At 36.3% G+C, this 19,285-nt stretch overlaps 1 protein-coding gene across 3 annotated transcripts in view; it reads left to right on the top strand.

Annotated features, from left to right (window-relative positions):
- The window catches only part of LOC121418759 (protein piccolo-like), a 53,882-nt gene extending 41,482 nt beyond the window's left edge, over nucleotides 1-12,400 (top strand). For 2 of the 3 annotated variants that reach the window (XM_041612848.1, XM_041612849.1), the window contains exons 6-12: nucleotides 56-160; nucleotides 897-962; nucleotides 1,552-1,644; nucleotides 2,050-2,175; nucleotides 2,841-2,977; nucleotides 3,308-9,265; nucleotides 10,523-12,400. In XM_041612848.1, coding sequence (XP_041468782.1) covers nucleotides 56-160; nucleotides 897-962; nucleotides 1,552-1,644; nucleotides 2,050-2,175; nucleotides 2,841-2,977; nucleotides 3,308-9,265; nucleotides 10,523-10,592 — 6,555 coding nt within the window. In that variant the 3' untranslated portion in view covers nucleotides 10,593-12,400. Of the gene's footprint in view, nucleotides 1-55; nucleotides 161-896; nucleotides 963-1,551; nucleotides 1,645-2,049; nucleotides 2,176-2,840; nucleotides 2,978-3,307; nucleotides 9,305-10,522 lie in introns of all 3 variants that reach the window. The other variant, XM_041612850.1, reaches the window with a different exon arrangement.
- The last annotated feature ends 6,885 nt before the right edge of the window (nucleotides 12,401-19,285 follow it).

The following is a 19,285-nucleotide window of genomic DNA, read 5'->3' as shown; positions in this document are numbered from 1 at the left end:
TGTAGTAGGAAGTGTATCACTTAAAAAAGTTATACATGTTTTATAATCTTTACAGAGCAATTTTGCCATTGGTAAAGCTCCAGCTAACACAAGAAAGGTGTTTATGTTAGACTTTGGTCTGGCAAGGCAGTATACCAACTCTCAGGGTCAAGTTAGAACGGTAAGTTACCATGAACCCGCTAAAGTAATTGTTTTTTTTTTTAATGAAACTAGAAAAAGGGCTTCTGAAATATTAAATTGTATTTGATTGGTGGATGAGAAATTCATCTGTGAAAATTCTATATTTTTTATCATTTTAGTAATTTTAAACACCACTTGAAGCTCTTCCATGGATTGTAAACAATCTTTCCAAATTCAAACTAGATTTAATCTTTATCTCTAAATGCAGGAGATTTATTATATGTTAACTGAATACATGTTAAGAAGTCATTGTAATAAGTACCGTAGTCTACTTTTGTTTAAGCTGTAAGAAAATTAACCTTTTTGAAATGCTACAAAGTTTGTAGTCATGTTTTGACTGTTGAACGGAAAGCCTATTCATTGCTGTATGTAACAAATAGAAGATTTAAAGAAAGATATACCTCCTATATATCAGACTTTGCCCTGTAATCTAAAATATACAATTAATAGTACAATTTAAGTTTAATGACAAACCATATACACATGCAATTTATGATTCATTGTAAATATCAATCATATCTTTGTGTTTTTAGGGTCAATGTCTTATATAAAATTATTGTTTGTCACAAGAACAAGAACTTTATTCAGAAAACATTTTTTGTTGTAGTCATAAGATATTATTCTATCTCACAATTTTGTTTCATCACTAATTCATCATGTGATTATTTTCAATTAACCACTCAATATTTTTTGTCTCTGTCATTTTTTCCTTTCAGCCAAGGCCAGTTGCTGGGTTTCGTGGAACTGTTCGCTATGCTTCTGTCAATGCACATAGAAATAGAGTAAGTATGTTTATTCTGTAGTACATGTAGCTGAGATCTCAATGAGGGGGAAAACCCAAATTAGAAAGCAGAGTAGTATCATTTCTTCAGTACATATAAAAATATATTTTTAAAGTATTTCATACCCCCTCTTGTATCTCATATAAATCTTTATAAGTATACTCCTATAAATCATTATGAAAATGAAAATCCATAAGTTATTGTTCAAAATAGACCTGAAATGAAATACTATGAAAATTTGCTTTGCCCAATCGATCGTGGGCCCGGCAGCTGCTGTGCAGGGCCAGATTGAGGAGACTCTATCCATTTGATGGTTGAACGCCAAACAGGGTAGCAGCAACTCCTATTTTTTTACGACTTTTGGTCTGATGTGGCCGGGGTTTGAACCCCAACCTCCCAGTTGTGAGACGGATGCTCTACCAACTAAGCCAACACTCCGGTCCTGTGGGTATTTAATTGATTGTGCTATAATTATTTTTTCTTCTACTTTCATGTGTATCAATTACTGGCTTCATTTTATTCAACTAGAGCTGATACCTATTCAACTATCCTCTATTGTGTGAACTCTTTTTTTTCTTCTTTATCACAGGAGATGGGTCGTCATGATGATTTGTGGTCATTGTTTTACATGTTGGTAGAGTTTGTCATTGGTCAACTTCCATGGAGAAAAATCAAAGACAAGGTAAACCATCCCAAGCCAAATCAGAATATAACTTTTTAAGGAAGTTTTCTTGGAATAAGTCAATGCATGGGACTTCAGTGATAATTGCTGACAATCATATTATTTTTTTTGGCATATAGCAAATTCTTCATTTGATATGGGGCTTATTGCATGAAACTTGGGTCTGAAATCTTGATGATGTGAATAAATAGATTTTTAAAAAAATGCTTTTTAAGCTGAAACATTTGCATTGTTCACATGAGATGCTGCATAATGATAATTATACTTATATAGCGCTTAACACTTTAAAAAAAGTCACTACATCATCTGTTTTCTCCAATAGATATTGAACTAGTGAATTATATTGATCTTCTTTGATTTAACCTTGATTTCTTGATAATGTTTTTCTTTTCTTCCTGTTCATAGGAACAAGTAGGCTTGTTAAAAGAGAAATATGATCATCGTTTACTACTGAAGCACATGCCCATGGAGTTCAAGCAGATATTAGAACATATACAGTCCCTAGAGTATGCAGATAAACCAGATTACAAGGTAATTCATGTTGGTAGTGTTAAATAGATTTATATTTGATTGTAATCATACTGTCTGTATTGCATTTCCTTTACCTCTCTCTCTATATATGTGGGATATAATCGTTTCTAAAAACTTGTATGATATTCATAGTTCATGAACTTCATACTCTATCTTGTAAATACTAAAATATGTTTGGGGTAAATCACTGTTACTTCCTTATGCAGATCAAGGGACAGCATCGAAATGTCATATCTTTATGTTTGCTGTGGTTATCAGTGGGTAATTCCATGGAATATTTACATCTGAATCTCTGTTTAAGAGATATTCCTGAAGTGTTTTCTAATCACATGGTGTCAAATTATAATGCCTTGAGTAGTTCATACAGTAAAGTAAGAATGAGGGGAAAATGGGAGTCAGATATACCAAAAGGTTGATTATTTCTGGAATTACCTTAGTATTACTGAAAATCTGCATATTATCCCAAACGTCAAACCTACCTTAACATAAAACCAAATTCTTACTTTATTCCTCGCAAAAGCCCGATCACATTCCGATTCCTAATCCTATATCTGGGAAATTAAGACCGGTGTAATTGTTGCAAGAACGAAATAATATTGGATCATGTTTTCCAGCCATTCCATTGTCAATGTAATTGATACATATTTCTTTTCTCATTTTCATAGTGCATCCATTCCTTGTTAGACCGGTGTATGAACAGAAAGAACATCAAGGAGAATGATGCCTATGATTGGGAAAGACCACCAGTAGATGGAACGCATAACTTGCTTCCTTCTCCAACTAGTCCAGCTCGAAAGAAAGGGTAGGTTTCTATTGGAATCCTAGTTATTTTCTCGTACTCCTTTTAAAGCTATGTTGGATTTAAATCTGTTAGGTGTCTGTTAGAAGTCCTCTGGTACAGATGAAACTGTTGAACTTCTTCAATTAATTTCTTACGGTTGAACTTCTTCAGTTAATTTTTTAAGTTTTCTTTCTGAAATTTTTTGAGTTGTATTGATACCAATCACATAGTTTTCATTTGTTCATCATAGTATAAAATTTATATACTTAGGAAGTATAATGAAAACACCTGATAAGTGGATTAATGAATTGAATCATTTTCTAATATGTTTTTGTATTTTCTGTCTCCCAGTTTTGAACTTCCATCAAGTCCAGACAAAAAGGAGGAGAAAATCAGCTACCCCGAGGCAAACATCCGCCAAGCCAATGTGGAGATCAGACTGGTTGAGAGTGCACATACACAGCCAGAGAAAGTTGATGAGAGTCAGGAGAAACAAGATGAAGAGAAGGAAGTCCAGGAGGAGGAGGAAGATGAGGAAGAGGAAGAAGAGGAAGATCAAAATGAAGAAGAGGAGGAGATCAATGTTTCAGGGGTTACGCAGGAGAAAGAACTTCAAGAGAAAGTAACGACCGATGTGAAAGGAAGCGAAAAGATGTTTGCTCTAAGGAAAAGCAAACGATCGCAAGACAGAAAAAGAAGGTTACTCCATAAGCGACATAAACCCAAGATTCGAACCATGGACAGCCATGCAATCATGGAGGGTGAAGTCAGTACTTACAGAGGTGGAATGGAATTTGGTGTGAGTGAGAGGGAGCCATCAATAGAGGAAAACTTGCCAACCATGCAAAAGAGTATTACTGTCCCTGTGGAAATGATGAAGAAGGAAGAGAAAGAGGAGAAAGGAAGGCCCAGGCCAGAGCCCATTGGATCATCTGCGAAAGTTGAAACAAAAATAGATCAGTTGGTTCCCGGAAAAGGTAATGGTTTGCCTCCATCCGGACGACTTGGCAAAGATATTACACCTGTGATTCAGGTTGTGAAGAAACCTGACTTGAAAGCAGCTGTTGATATTCCAACTGGAAAAGAATCACCAAGAAAGGATTTAGGAAGTGGTTTAACAAGTAGAACTGAAAGTACTTTGAAAGGTGATGGATTACAAGCTAAACAGCAAAACTCTGCCTTTGCAAAACCATTCAAATCAATAGAACCCCTTAAAGAAGCAGAACCGGCTGCAGTAGACCAGAAAATGCTCATTAAACCAGAGACTGTATCTACCCAAAAACAGCAAGCAACAATCTTAGCCAAGAGTGAATTGAAAGAAGTTAGTCCTAAAGCAAATGCAGATGTACAAACTAAAAATGTAACACCAAGTACCGAACCTTCAAAAACTGTAGTCACTGATTCACCTCATAAACTTGTTTCTTCCACAGTTGATCATGCTAAAACTCAGCCAGCAGTGACCTCTAGTGGTGAAACTAAACCTTCAAGTGCAATTCTAAAACCAGATGGTGTAGCAGTATTGTCAAATGAACAAAAAAATGAAAAACTAAAAACACCTCTTGTTGAGGTAAAGAAAAATGAAATTCAACAAGTCCTTCAAAAGGAAAAACCTGAGCTGAAAGTGCCAAACAGCAAACAGCAAACCAAGGACAAAGATAGAGCATTATCACCTATCCTACAAAAATTATCTGGCAAAAAAGAAGACACATCGTCTCCACAGAGAAGTGTTTCTCCTAAGCCAGCAGAACCTTCAACAAACAAACAGGAAAAGGTTTCTCCACAAGATATCAAGCAACAAATGCCAAAACCAGAGGAAAAACTTTCAGTCAAACTAAATACTCGAGCTTTGTCACCTGTGCAGAAGGCTGGAACTGATGCAAAACAGGATAAGCCCACTTCGCAAGTCTCATTTTGTCTGTCTCCTGTGAAGAAAAATGCTAAGCAGGAAGACGACCGACCCATCTCACCAAAGCCAGCAAATTTGAAGGTAAAGCAACAAGAAGTGCCTCAAGAGCGGTCCACCTCTCCAAAGCCATTCAGCAGTCCTGCTTCAAAGCAAAACACTACTCAGCAGCCACAAAGCAATACAGCACAAGAACCAAAGGTGCAATCAAAAGTGGAACTAAAATCAAATACACCTTTTAAGGATAAATCCCAAACAGCTGAAAAAGTTACACCTGGTGCTGGACAAAAGACTCCTGTAGCAGCATCTGTGCAATTATTTTCTAAGCAGCTCGAGCAAAAAGCAGGTGTACAACAGAAGTCACCAGAACTAGTAGACACAGGGAAACGAAAACAAGGACAAACTGCAGTGGCTGAGAAAAAACCTTCTACAATCAAGCCACAAATAAAAGAAGTGAAAGGTAGTAAGCCTTCTGAACAAAGTGATGTCAAAGAGAAACCACCCGCACAAGATGTTCCCAAAGTATCTTCAACGGAACCTATCATCAAGAGAATAATTGCACCCCCTGGGAATCAGAAGGCACAACAAAAAACAGTTGTGCAGGAAACGATAATTGCTGCAAAAGTGCAGGAAAAGGTGGAGAAACCAGTTGTAATTGAACTGAAAAGGTTAAAACCATTATCTCCGACAAAAGATGTAACTGATGGTGGAATTTCAAAGAAATTAAATGTGTCTTCATCAGAGAGAACTCAGGAGGCTGCAGTGGTTGTACCACAGAGAACAGAGGCAAAGCAGGTGTTGCTTGAAAAACCCTGTGATGTGCCAATTAAGAAAGAAAAGGATACAAAACAAGAAGTGAAAAATGAGTTAATTGGTACCTTTGCTGGTGAGTCATCAAAGAAATCTCAACTGGACATGGTACGTAATGCCTCTGAAGAAAGGCATTTGATGGAAGAGCTTCTAATGGGCACTATTTCAGAAAAGGACTTTGAGGAGAAAGTGGAACTTGTTCAGAAGCCCCCTACAAGTGATGATAGTGATTCCAAGAAAAAGAAGCCATGGAATGAAAGACCGGACTATTCAAAGAAGAAGAAGAAGCAGTCTGAAAGCTCAGTGTCGCAAACAAGTAGTAAAGATATTAATCCAGATAAGCCCCAAGATGTTATGCAGCTCTTGATGATGGGTTGTGAGTGGGATGTGGCTGAAGAAATTCCAGGTAACTCCAGGAAGTCACAGGAGAATGAACAGAATGAAACAACAGATACTACACTGAAAGGCAGTGTGTCTAGATTTGTTAAATCAGGAAGTGATTCAACTGCAGTACAAGGGCTGGAGATGAAGAAAAAAGAACAGACTGCCAAGGTACTGCCTAACAAGGGAAATAACGGAAGGGCAATGATGAAGTCTCCATCATTTTCAACAACTATTGTCAATGAAGATGAGGATGATGTTTTCTTACCTCCAAAAGAACAGAATGTGCAAACAAACAGTAGGGATGGGCGGAATATTCAGCATAGGCCAGAACCTATTGGGGCTGAATCAAAACCATCTTTACCATTGGATATGCAGCCTAAGCCATCTCAGAAAGAAGAGGCAATCAGGAACAAACCAGTCTCAAAAGACTTAAAGAAGATAGAAACAGATATGAATAGGCAATCCTCAAAGGATAGAGAGGAAATGGAAAATATTTTGTCAGACATGACAAGTAGCATTCATGATGATGTTATGAGTCCTGAACTCAGCAAAAAGAGCAGAAGTGAAGACAAGCATGGAATCAAGATGTCTAGTGTTCCAGTGAAGGTTAAAGCTAATGAAATACAGATAAAAAATACCACTGTTGAAAACAAGCAGAAGGATAAGAAGCCTGTACAAAGGCAAAACAGTGGTGAAAAAAGCAAGAGTTCTAGTGAAACAAAGTCTGCTGGATCAAGTAAAGGCCGCAAAAGAATGAGTCCAGTTCGTGCTCGACAACTACCTGAAACTCCCAAGAAAGATCCTAACAGAGATTCTGTCCCTGGAAGTCCAAGAAGAGATGGACAAACTGCAATTTCCCCAGAACTTTCAAGTCCTCAAAGTAGGAGAGCTGTTAAACAACCAAGGAAATTACCAGAGGTGCCTAAAATCCTTCTTGAAAGTAAACTTGGACAGTTGAAACAGGATCGCTCAGCAGCAAGACCATCCACTGGAAAGTCTCAGAATGAATCACCAAAGACTCCACGCAGACACAGGGCTTCCAGAACTGATACACTAGAAGAATCTAGTGGCATGTCAGAGAGCAGTCACTCAGTACCTGTCAGAAGAGACCAAATTGGTGACAGAGGAATAGATAAGTCACCCCGTCAATCTCCAGCCACACCCAGGAGACGTATCTATGATCCATCCACTTATGCTGTCATGCAGAGTGTATCACATGAAGAAGGCGGTAACCCTGAGGTCTCTGAATGTGCAACTCGTTGGCAGGAACCAAGCATGTATATGGAGTCTTCTGCCCGTGCCCCATTGGTCCGTGAATCCTCAATTGACGCTGTCAGGACTGAGAATGACGTGCCAGCGGGAGATCACTTGTCTTCTGAATCCAAGGCAGTGGAGTTGAGTAAGAAAAGCACTCCATCACGTTTAAAACCAAGTGCAGCACTAGAGCAGAAGTGGCATAAAGGAGAGCCAAGTTCAGGCCGAAGAGGGTCATTCCCAGGTATTGGAGCAGATCAAGAAAACAAATCACAAGGGTATTCACCTCAACAACTAAGAAGATCATTGTTCAATCGAGACAGAGGAAAAGCAAGATCAGAAAGTGACCCAGCAAGAATGTTGGAGATTGCTAATGCCAGAAATGAACAACAGAAAACGGGTATTGGGAAGAATATTCTTAGCAAAACACAGGATATCATTGTTTCACTGAAAGCTAAGCTTCCCATGTTTGGAGTCAAAGAGATGAAGGGGCGTTCCCCTTCTCCAGAATCACAAGATGCCACATCTGCTCCTTCAGATGATAAAGAATCTAAAAGAACATCACCGACTACCCTTAACCCTCCTGAAGTCATGGTAACCATCCCAAAATCTCCTCCTAAGTCTCCCCAATCTCCTGCAAAAACACCTCTGTTATTTTCTGAAGATGAAATGCATTCTCCAGAAAGACCAAGCTCTCCTCATAATTCGTCAGGAGTTGGACTAGATGATGTATTCCTCAACACTGACTCTCCAAAGAAGAAGAAAGAAAAGAAAAGGGAAGGATTTCATGTTGACATTGATCAAATCGATCGTAAAGTATCGGCTGAATTTATTCCTGAAAGAAGTGATGCAAGACATGGTGCAATACCCAAAACCAAAGCCAAACTTCAGGCTGCACCTGAGGATGATATACATGAGGTTGTTCTTGGTGCACCTGCTGGTGATGCAGATTCTGCAAAAAAGCCAGTAAGAAGTGGTCCAATACGAGACCTGTCTCCCACAGCAAGGGCAGCTTTAAGAGCAAAGAGACAAAGGAGACGAACAGATCCTGGTCCTGAACATGTTTATAAATCCAAGAAGCATCACGAAGCGAGTACTTCTGAGGGAGATATTAAGAAGGATAAAGGAGAACCAGTGAAGGGAATATTGAGAAGGGAAAGTTCATCTTCTGCTCAAGATGATACAGATATCAAGGAAAAGGGAATCTTCTCTACAACAGAATCTATCCATGGACCTACAAGTACAAGGAGGCAACGCCTGAGATCTAATCTGTCGGGTGAACGTGCCTCCTCTTTGGAAGAAATGGTAGAAAGCATGACTGAGTCATATGCTGCTCAGCAGCAAGGAGGAGAGGAGCCTATGGCCAGTGACTCAGGGTTATCATCAAGGCTAGCATGGGAGGCACTGACACCCCGGCAGAGGAAACGAAGAGAAAAAATGCTTTCCAAACAGAGGAAACCTCAGGGTCCTTCCGAAAAAGTGAATGAATGCCAAACTCCTGCCAATCAGTTGAATGCATGTACAGATGGTATCCATTGCCATGGTGATTCCAGACTGACCAATGAAGACAGGGTTCCTGCTATTAGTGATGGAATGCACATGAACAGTGAGCATGATCCTCACGAAAATGACCATCACCATCATCATCATCATCATCCCCATCATCACCGTCAACAGCAACCTCAGTGCAATGGAGCTACCCATAGACTCTCCCCTCATGACCTTGCAGCCACGAGCGCATCCTTTTCCTTAGTGGAAGACATGACACCTCTTAGCACACCACGTGGAGGACCTGCTGGGGCAATGCAAGATGTCCAATGTACAAGGTTACAGAGGGATGATGGAGACTACTCGGTGTCCAGGGATGACAGTCAGTCATCGTCCATGTCTGGGGGATCATCTGGGATCAAACCTAAACCCCCTGGGAGGAGACCCGACAAGTCTGTTGTCTCAGGAAGGTCAGTCTATCACATTGCTGATCTGTAGAATAGAACAAGGTACTTTTTCTGCAATTTTTTTGTTGGTGGCGGTAGGCATATCATGGTTCAGCTCATTTGGAAGTCATTCATGTACTGACCATCTTCATCGAGTGGTTTGGGTAAAAAAAAATGCTTGCAGGTATAATTAATCTGTTAATCCCAACATACGTTTCACCTATGCCTATGCTGTTTTTATTATCCTTGCGAATCCAAAAATAAAAATTTCCAGATGTAATACCCAGTTTACAGTATCCGAAATGTTTGTTATAATATGCATATTTTTATAAGGTCATCTTATATTCAACAATTCTAAAAAGTAACTCAGTTCCTTTGGCAAGTAGGAAATATGGATTATATTCATTTCCAATATACTGAGTGACACATTATTAATTTCATAACCCACTCATTAAAATATATTTTTATTTTCTATGTGCTTTGATATTGCTCATTGATAATGATTAACCCTTGATATTGCTAGTGAATAAGGTATATAAAAAAATATACTTCATTGCATTATATCCAATTTTGATTTCTCCACTAACAGTATAAACAAATGCAAAATAAATGTGATGCATATAATATCATAATACATTGCAAAATATGTCGTCATCATCAAGAAATAAAGTAAATGTGTTTTATTGCAAAAGTATTGTTCCTAACTCACACTGATATTTCATTTTTTATGACAATGGTAAATATCTTTTGTAATATCTAGTAAAAATTGAAAAAAAGATAAGAGGAATAATTCATTTTTATTATTTTGTTCACATTATTACACTTTTATGAGTGTGTTTTACAAAATCATTTGAAAACCAACAATTAAATTTGCAGAAGTTTCAGTGTTCGCTAAATAAAAAGTACTAATAGCAACAGTCAAGTACTTATTGTGTTTTATGGATTTTTTTCAAATTGAAATTTGATGACAAAGATTATTTAAATTTGATTTATATAAATTTTGTTGCAATTAACAATTAAATCTGAAATGATATGTCCCCACCTGCTTTGCAGAATTGAGGTTTTGAATATTTCTCTCAATACACTTTCAAATTATAACTTCACACACTTTTGTTTCCTTTTCCACATTGGATAGTTTCTTCTTGGTAATTCACATGTGTTGTAGGAGGCTCTTTGCAAACATTTTAAAGCTTCTCTTGTATAGCAGATAATTACTGAAGGATAATCAAGCATGTTACAATGGATGCCAATCTTAGTGACCTCTTTGATTTTTTATTTTAGGAGGCGGAGGTACAGGATAGCTCCCTCTGAAGTCTCAACAGGCCAAACATCACCTAGAGATGATGGATGACGGACACTGGAAGAACAGTATTCACCTGTTGACTAAACGATCCTGTACAAAGACTGAGAACTCGGTAGTCAACGGGATACAGAGAATAAGATAGAGAAGGAATATTTCTTGAACATTGGATCGTATGGTATCAAGTATGGTGTCCAGTTGAATGTTCTCAGTAGACAAATGTTTTGGGGGTTGATCCATTGTTAAAACGCAATAGCTCATCATTCCAAAGTTTTTTTCGGCCAGAGCATTCCGACACCACTGACAGTGTCAGGTGTTGGTGTTAATGTTGCAAGCATATCTAAGTGTTAATCTGCTGAACTAATCTCTGAAACAGACTTTGTGTTTGGAAAACAATATTAATCATGTTCATGGAAGCTTAGTAATAAAAATGTTAATGCCAACACCTGAGTTGACTCATGTTTGGTGTTGTACCAACTTCTTGTTTTGCCTTAATGCCAACACTGGGTGACTTCAAGTCCGGTGTTGGCGTTGAAATTTGGATTGCTTCCCCTAGCTCCAAAACTTATTCAGAGATTGTAAAACTGATCCAGCTCACATTATCAACATCTCAACAAGTGATTGGCTTTTCGGGATTGAACTAACACCAACACCAAAAAGTCAAAACTAAACTTGAAGTCACCCACTGTTGTTCAACACCATACTTGAAATCATCCTTGGAAGTTGGAGCTTGGAAGTTGAAATGTGTTGATAACACCCACAAAAATTGTCATATTCAATTTTGCAAAGCACTTGAATTTTCCTTGTTATATTGTGTAAAAGTGCTGATATCTTTCAGAGGCCCTTCTACTGAAAATGTAACTTTCATTCATGACTATAAAATTTGTATTCAAAGTAGCCAATCAGTGTCTACCTCTTGGTAATCTATATCAGATCCTTAACTCTAATTGGTTGATGATGACAGGTTGCATTTGATTGCAGATAATTGCAGGCCATTCTGTCCAAGTATTCATTGAAATGAAATGCCAAATCAGATTTTTTTTTGTTAAAGAAAACACTAAGAAAATGTCAAAGTTGTCTTTTATATCTTGAGGTATCGATATGAAAAGTGAAGTAATTTCGTATCTTTCAATTAAGAAACAGCATCAGTAATTTACTTTGTTTTCTTGGAAGTATTTTATATTTAAAAATTGCCAATTATGAGTAATCACAAGATTTCTAATTCAATTGATGACTGATATCTTTATCGAATATCAAGGTTTCATGTACTTAATGATATCATTTCAACTTTCAAGCGCAATATTCTAGTCCCTTACCAATCAAGAGATATCGGTGACTGTGTAAAGGATTGCATGCCAATGACATCATTCTGTGAAGCAGTACTAGAGTAGACAATGAGCTGCATTGACTATTGAATAGTAAATGACACTAACTGTTCTCTGTGGGACATTATTGGTAAAGCCTTGCAACAGGAATACTTTCTCTTATCTATGCATGAGGACTGAAGTCGTCCAAGCGGGATAATATTTGGTTTGAGGAGTGCTGCATTGATAACTTGCCTTGAAGCACTGCCCAAGCTAATCAGCATACTTACTTGTGGATGTGGAGGAACCCACCGCCAGTTTGTATGATCGTATGGTGCTATGTACTTACCTGTAGAAGTAGACTTTGACTCTCGGAACCTTGGAAGTTGAGGCATATGATGTCATGGACCATCAAGTTTCTTCACTGTACCTTCTTCCTGCTTCAAGACTTTAATCATATCCATTGATGGTGATTGATAATGCCCCATCTTACAAAGCGTGACGATGGATCCAATCAATCATAACTCTATGGAAATCCATCAGTGTCATATTTTTTCTACTGGAAATTTGCACAATGTCTTTTGTAAACAAAGAGAAGTACAGTGAATTTTCAAGAAAACAATGAATGCATGAATACACATCATCGTTGGAAAATATTTTGAACAAACATGCATAGCAGATGTTGACGTTGCTGGCCGTCCATAGTTGTGATTGATCGGATCAATCGCAACTCTTTGTAAGACGGGGCCATGATCTCTGAAAAGGATATCCAGCAAGATTGCCATTTCTGGAAGAAAACACCCAACTTCTGTATTAGTCTTTGACTGGGTTTATTCATATTATCCAACTTAACATGTTCTCCACATGTCAAATTGATATATTGTGCCAAAACTGTACCAATACCAGCTATGATATTGGTACTATGATCTTCCCCTACTCAGGTTTTTATCTGGTCCAGTATCACAAAGGTCGATATTGATGATTAATTGTCAGTGGGATTTGATTTAACTGACAGTATTGTTGCCATGGTAAATGTCAATGAATGGCAGTTTGTCAGTGGTGACAACCCGTCATGAAACAGCACCTAAGGACCTTGTTTCGCATAGATTGTTCTCAAGATGTCAGTCAGTGACAGCTTCAGTGAAATCCTGGTTGGCCGACAAACACTGCTGATCTGTCATAGATTAACTTTTGATTGAAAACTACCTTTATGGACTTTGTCCGTGTTTGACTACGCAGAATGATTTCTTCTATGTGGTAGCAAGCTGTATTCTATGAATAAGCCCAGGCAATGGGAAATCTCTCTATGGAATCAAATTCACTTAGCATTATTTGAAGGTCTGCTTGTATTATGTGTAATGTTGGCCCAACTGAAAATATGGTGTATGTAAGTTTGGCTATCTATCCTCATCAGTTGAAACCTTTGTTGGTACTTCAGTCCATCACACACCACATGACCATCCTTAAACCTTGTTTTTAGAAAAGAGTTAAGGAAAGTGATATGAACTGTCCAACATCTGAAGGCATACAAATTTGTTGTATGAAAGTGTTGTACACTGTAAAAATGAAGTGCTAATTTAGCACTTACAGTTCTTGTATAGTGATTGCACTACGAATGCTGATTTTCTAGTTTAAATTTGAACTAGAAAATCAGCACTCTAAGTGCAGTCACTATGTAAGTGGTAAATTAGCACTTCATTTTTTACAATGTATGAATACAAACAGGTGAAATTCAGGACTCTTGAGAATCCTCTTCTAGGTATGAAAGTGAAATAAATTTGTAATCATGATAATGGAATCAAAGCAGTCTTATAGTCAGCGAGAATTCAGAGTCATATTTGATTCTAAATCAAAGGCCTGCAGTTAATTTAAATTTAGTTTTCCTACATTTATGCTCAACCTGAAGTTAATTCAATTGTCTATACTCTGATAAAGCATGCCAGTCGTAAAATCAGATCACAGGATGGTTGTCAGGTGTGTGGTGGGCTTTACACTTCATATAAAACAAGCAGGACTGTACTATACTTGTGCTCATTGTGTGTACTTTCAGATCTATCAATATGACTAGTGCTTCCTGTATAACTTGTCTTCTTTGATAAAAACAAAACAAACAGATAATGCAAAAAAATAGTGCTTAATGTCAAGCACGCCTTGTACATACAGTTTATACCTGTAGATTTTGAACTCTTGACTTGTAACTATCTTCATTATGTAACATTAACTTATTTGCACATAATTTGTAAAACACCATTTATAAGAAAGTTCTATCATTACTCGCGATATGCGGCATCATGATGTCGTTGCTCTTTTTATATTATGATATATATTTGTGTAAAGTTTGAATATTTATTGAAACGGCTCTTGTGTGTCAAAAAGGATATGCAACTCAGGCTGTTGATCAGTTGCGACCACACTCTTCTTTATCGCATGAAACCTACTCGCCTATGCTAGTTAATGAGATGCATGTTTTCTTTACTTTCAGAGTAGACAAAGAATGGAATTTACTCTCAAGCTCCATGTAATTCTATAATTTATCAGTTTCATTTAAGAGATAACTGCTAAAGCACCTTTACGTTAGAAACTTTTATTTAGCACAGAAACAGAGTTTTATAGTTCTTTTAGAAAGGAAAACAAAATCAAAATATTTTTTTTAGATAACCCTGTGTCCTATGTTACCTGTCATCTTATGTTTTTTATTGATGAATACCCCTTATATTTCTTCAGCTCAGGATCCCCCCCCCCTCATCCGAGACTCACCTGTTTGTCTAACTTAATGTTAGTGATGCATTAGCCTTTCATTATTGATAAGATTGTAAGCACTTCAAAGAAATCAACATGGGGAGATTTCATTTCTGGTATCAACAATTGGAATTAGTTTCAGATGATCTTGAGTCAATTTTATATTCACACATTAATTGCACAGGATTTTAGAATGTCTACTAGGTTGATTTGTAGGTATTTACAGTTTTATCAATTATCCTGTTGGAGTCTGAGCTTGCATATGTGTGAGCTGGGCTCTGTAGCACAAAGGTTTGCCATCAATCGCTAAATACCAATGACCAATCAAGATAATCATTGCATGCGCACTCTGTTAAAAATACTGACCGGGCACCAATCAGTGCGGGTCTTTCATAATGCAGTTCTTCGCAAACCTTTGTGTTACAAAACCCTGTAGTCTATGGAAAACATGTTAGCATGTTCATTCAATCTACAAGAGGTTATTCTCTGTCAGTGTGTAGTTTCAGCCCCTCATGTCACGTGATCAGTCGGTGTAAGAAAACATTGGTACACTACTAATAGTTTTCATAGATTAATTTTTTTTTATAATCAGAGATATTGATCTCAATATTTTCAAGATAAACAATATATTTTGATCATCTCCAATGATAAATTGCCAAAGAAATGTCAGTCTGAGATTTTTCAACAAACCTCCATACATATAGAAAAGCAATCCAATCAAATTGAGCATATTTCACATAACTTTCATTGCTATTTTTTCAATTCTCTTTGTTTTCTATTTAAATAATGTAAATGATTAAGCACTAGAACATTACAAGAACATTAAAAAATGTTATTATACTAAATCATTAAAATCCGGCTCACATTTCTCTTTGCAGTCAATCCAGCATTTTACTAGCCTGGCTTCCAAATCTATCCATACCATGAAAGTGCTCAAACAGACACCATTTTACACCATCTAACACTAGATAGGTATTAAAATAACACTGCTTTGATTCTATTAAACTTACACTGTTTCAGCACTTCTCTTTCATGGATTGATCATGTGTAATGTGTTGCATTAACACTCTGAATTTGTCAGTGTAGTGACTGATGAGTGTGCTTGCCCTTGAAATATGATTCAACTCAACAATGTTCAAATATTTTGAACAGAATTATTTTGTAAAGCACATGAGATGTACTCATTTTATCCTCTTTTTATTAAATTTTCTGTATTGATATGTAGAAATTTTGAGAATGTGCAAATATTTTTCTGTGATCTTACTTGGGGAATGTTTTTTTTTCTTCAGACAGAACTAATGTGGACTGCAAGGCTATATATATACTAATCTCTAGAATTGTAACTACAATTTCCTTGTAACGCATGCCTTTTTTTCTGAACTATTATTAGTATATGTATATTGGTATTTTTCCCTTTTTAAACATCATATGATCAACTTCAAATACTTCCCTATTACAGGTAATACAGTAGTAAACCATTAAGCATCTAAATTCAGTTTAATTTTGTTCAGCAGAAATTCCTTGGTTTATCTATTGGTAGCAAAAGAGGCATATATCTCTGTAAACCATAGTATTTGAATTAGCAGCCTACTTGGCACTCACACTATAAAAAGTCCTCTGGGGACAATGATTTTGATAATTTGTTTTCACCTATAAACTTTTAAAAAAAGAAGATGATTAATAAACAAAAGAAATAAACTTTAACAATTTTTTTGCTTTCCATATTTTAGAACAGTCTTACATGAAACATTGTTTAAATTCAACCAGAGTTTAGAAAACACGCCATTATGTTTCAGTGACACAAGTTACATAGTTTTCTTTTTTCTGCTTTTATTATACTGTTGGGCATTTTGTATTTTGTTCATTCCTTCATGTGAAGCAGTTGCCCTTTCGTCATTTTAACTTTTTTTTTTACAGTAGGAAGACACATTTTTACTCAAAAAATTAACTGAATATGTTCCCATTAGTTGTTTTATCTGACATTTTTCGTTTTCCCCCCTTTTCTCTCTATCTCCCTCTCTCTCTGTTCCGCCTCACTCATCCTCATTCACTTTAAACTTAAAGAAATTTTAATTTTTTATTAGTGCAATCCAAAGTTATGTACATGTATATCATTATTTATATTAGCTCAGCATGTTTTTTGTTTATTATTTCATGTTATATGATATGAAATAGGGTAAATTTATTCATAGAAAATATCCGTCCCCAAAACACAAGATTTCATGGTATTTATTTGTTATTTTTTTCGAGATTAAATAATAATTCTTGTCCATGTCTTATGATATAGACAAGGAAGCTCATTTCAACAAGATATTTTTGTGAAATATTTACTTGTTTATTTCGTTTACTTAAAAAAAAAATAATGTGTCTTTTGCATTAGCCATTATCAGGTCCTTACTCAGCATGGAAACTTTAGTGAGAAAGGTTTCCAATTTTACCAAAATTTTATTTCCCCATTCATAATTAAACCCTCGTGTTCATTATTATTTCATAATGATAAAATTAAAGAACCATCAGCTGCATCTCCGCGAAATTCGTTCAATGATGCACTTAATGCTCACGGTGGTTCATATTGCTTTGAAATTAATATATCAATTGTTAAACGTTACTCATCTGGTATTGATATCAATACGTATCAAACTTGCCTTTTTGTTGGTTATAAAAACGAGGTAATATGTGTATTTGAATACAGTCTACCTGTACGGATCCTTTTTTGTACTTGTAGAGGCTGTAAATAAAAATATTTTTACGAGTGATGGACAGATCCTTATACCAAACGTGTTGATGTCATCTGTTTGATTCGAATGGAAAGGGTTTGGGCAGGAGAAATAAGAGATTGGCAAAGTGTGAGAGAGAGGAAACAGGTATATGGAGGGAAGGGGGGGGGGGATGTTGATATATGAGAAACAGAAGTTTATTTAGAGAGAAAAAGACGAGTTTGGCACAACGATAGACGAAATGACTGCATAAGAACGAGATGATAATAGGTAAGATAATATATGTGTCTATGTATAACAGAAGGGTGATGATAATGGGGATGGAGAAAGGAATCGTTAGATGAAGAAAGAGATGAATAGAGAGAGGAGTAAGGACTAAAGGGGGTAGGGTCAAAAAGTATTGGAGAAATTCTAAAGTTTTTAATATAATGACCTGAAAAGGGACCTGTTATGGACTGCAGTGACTAATTAAGAGGATACATATCTCATAAATCACATAATGTAAGCGCGAGCTGATTTTTTTTTTTTTTGCTATTACGACCTGAAAACTGACATTTGATTACGGCACTGATTCAATTTCCAAAAGTTATAAACTCCAAGCGCCGTCGTAAAAAAGATTAAATAAATGTAACATTTTTTTTAATAGACGATATGAAATGTAGTATGACCTTACATTGCGATACAGAACACTTTCAAATATATAATCGATAGCCACATTTTCGACAAAGTAACATTGTCATTATCGTCTTATTATTGATGGACACATGAACAAAAAAAAGCAGTTACGTGACTATCATTCATCTGTGTCTTATCGACTTTATTTTCACAGAAAATGTCTAAAAAAAACTTTTTCATAATATATTATAACCACAAAATACACCGAGGAGCTTTTAAACAAACTTAAAGATACTTAATTTGGCACTGAGATGATCGGAAGCACTTGGATTTTACGGTTCAAATTAAATTGCAAAGTGCATCGAGTTATAGCTTTAATAAGCAAGCTAGCTCATTGACTACTCCAAATTGATTTGAAATTTGGATAACTTGGTTGTTGATATAGCTTTTAAATTACAACCTAAAACATTGTATACGCTGGCCCTAAAATTGTTCGATTTGCATATACTGGTCACATTTGTTTGACTAGTACTGTTCTATTAAAATTGATCCGGATTCGAGTGTTATTCAATTTATTATCGACAAAATATTATACCTTATTCCACGTATTGTCATCTATTTACCAAACTTATAAAACATAAAATAAGATATACATGTAATACGACTATATCAAAATAATGTGTATCAATGATTTGCAGCAGTGCTGACTTTGCTACTACTCTAACTCGCACAAGATGTTCAGTGATACATGGTTACTCTTATGTCCTCTTTTTATGAACTAGACCAATAAACTTACAGAGATATGATGGTTATTCAACAAAAAACCCCAACATGGCCAAAGTTCATTGACCTTACATGACCTTTGACCTTGATCATGTGACCTGAAACTGGAACAGGATGTTCAGTGATACTTGATTACTCTTATGTACAAGTTTCATGAATCAGATCCATAAACTTTCAAAGTTATGATGGTAATTCAACAGATACACCCAATTCGGCTAAAGTTCATTGACCTTTGACCTTGGACATGTGACCTGGAACACGCACAGGATGTTCAGTGATACTTGATTACTCTAATGTCCAAGTTTAATGAACTAGACCAATAAACTTTCAAAGTTATGATGGTAATTCAACAGATTCCCCCGATTCGGCCAAAGTTCATTGACCCTAAATGACCTTTGACCTTAATCATGAGACCTGAAACTTGCACAAAATGTTCAGTGATGCTTGATTACTATTATGTCCAAGTTTCATGAATCAGATCCATAAACTTTCAAAGTTATGATGGGAATTCAACAGATATCCCCAATTCGGCCAAAGTTCATTGACCCTAAATGACCTTTGACCTTGATCATGTGACCTGAAACTT

This window comes from Lytechinus variegatus, chromosome 7, assembly GCF_018143015.1.
Source record: "Lytechinus variegatus isolate NC3 chromosome 7, Lvar_3.0, whole genome shotgun sequence".
In the NCBI taxonomy this organism is placed as follows: domain Eukaryota; kingdom Metazoa; phylum Echinodermata; class Echinoidea; order Temnopleuroida; family Toxopneustidae; genus Lytechinus; species Lytechinus variegatus.
This window is presented reverse-complemented; position numbering and strand designations above follow the sequence as displayed.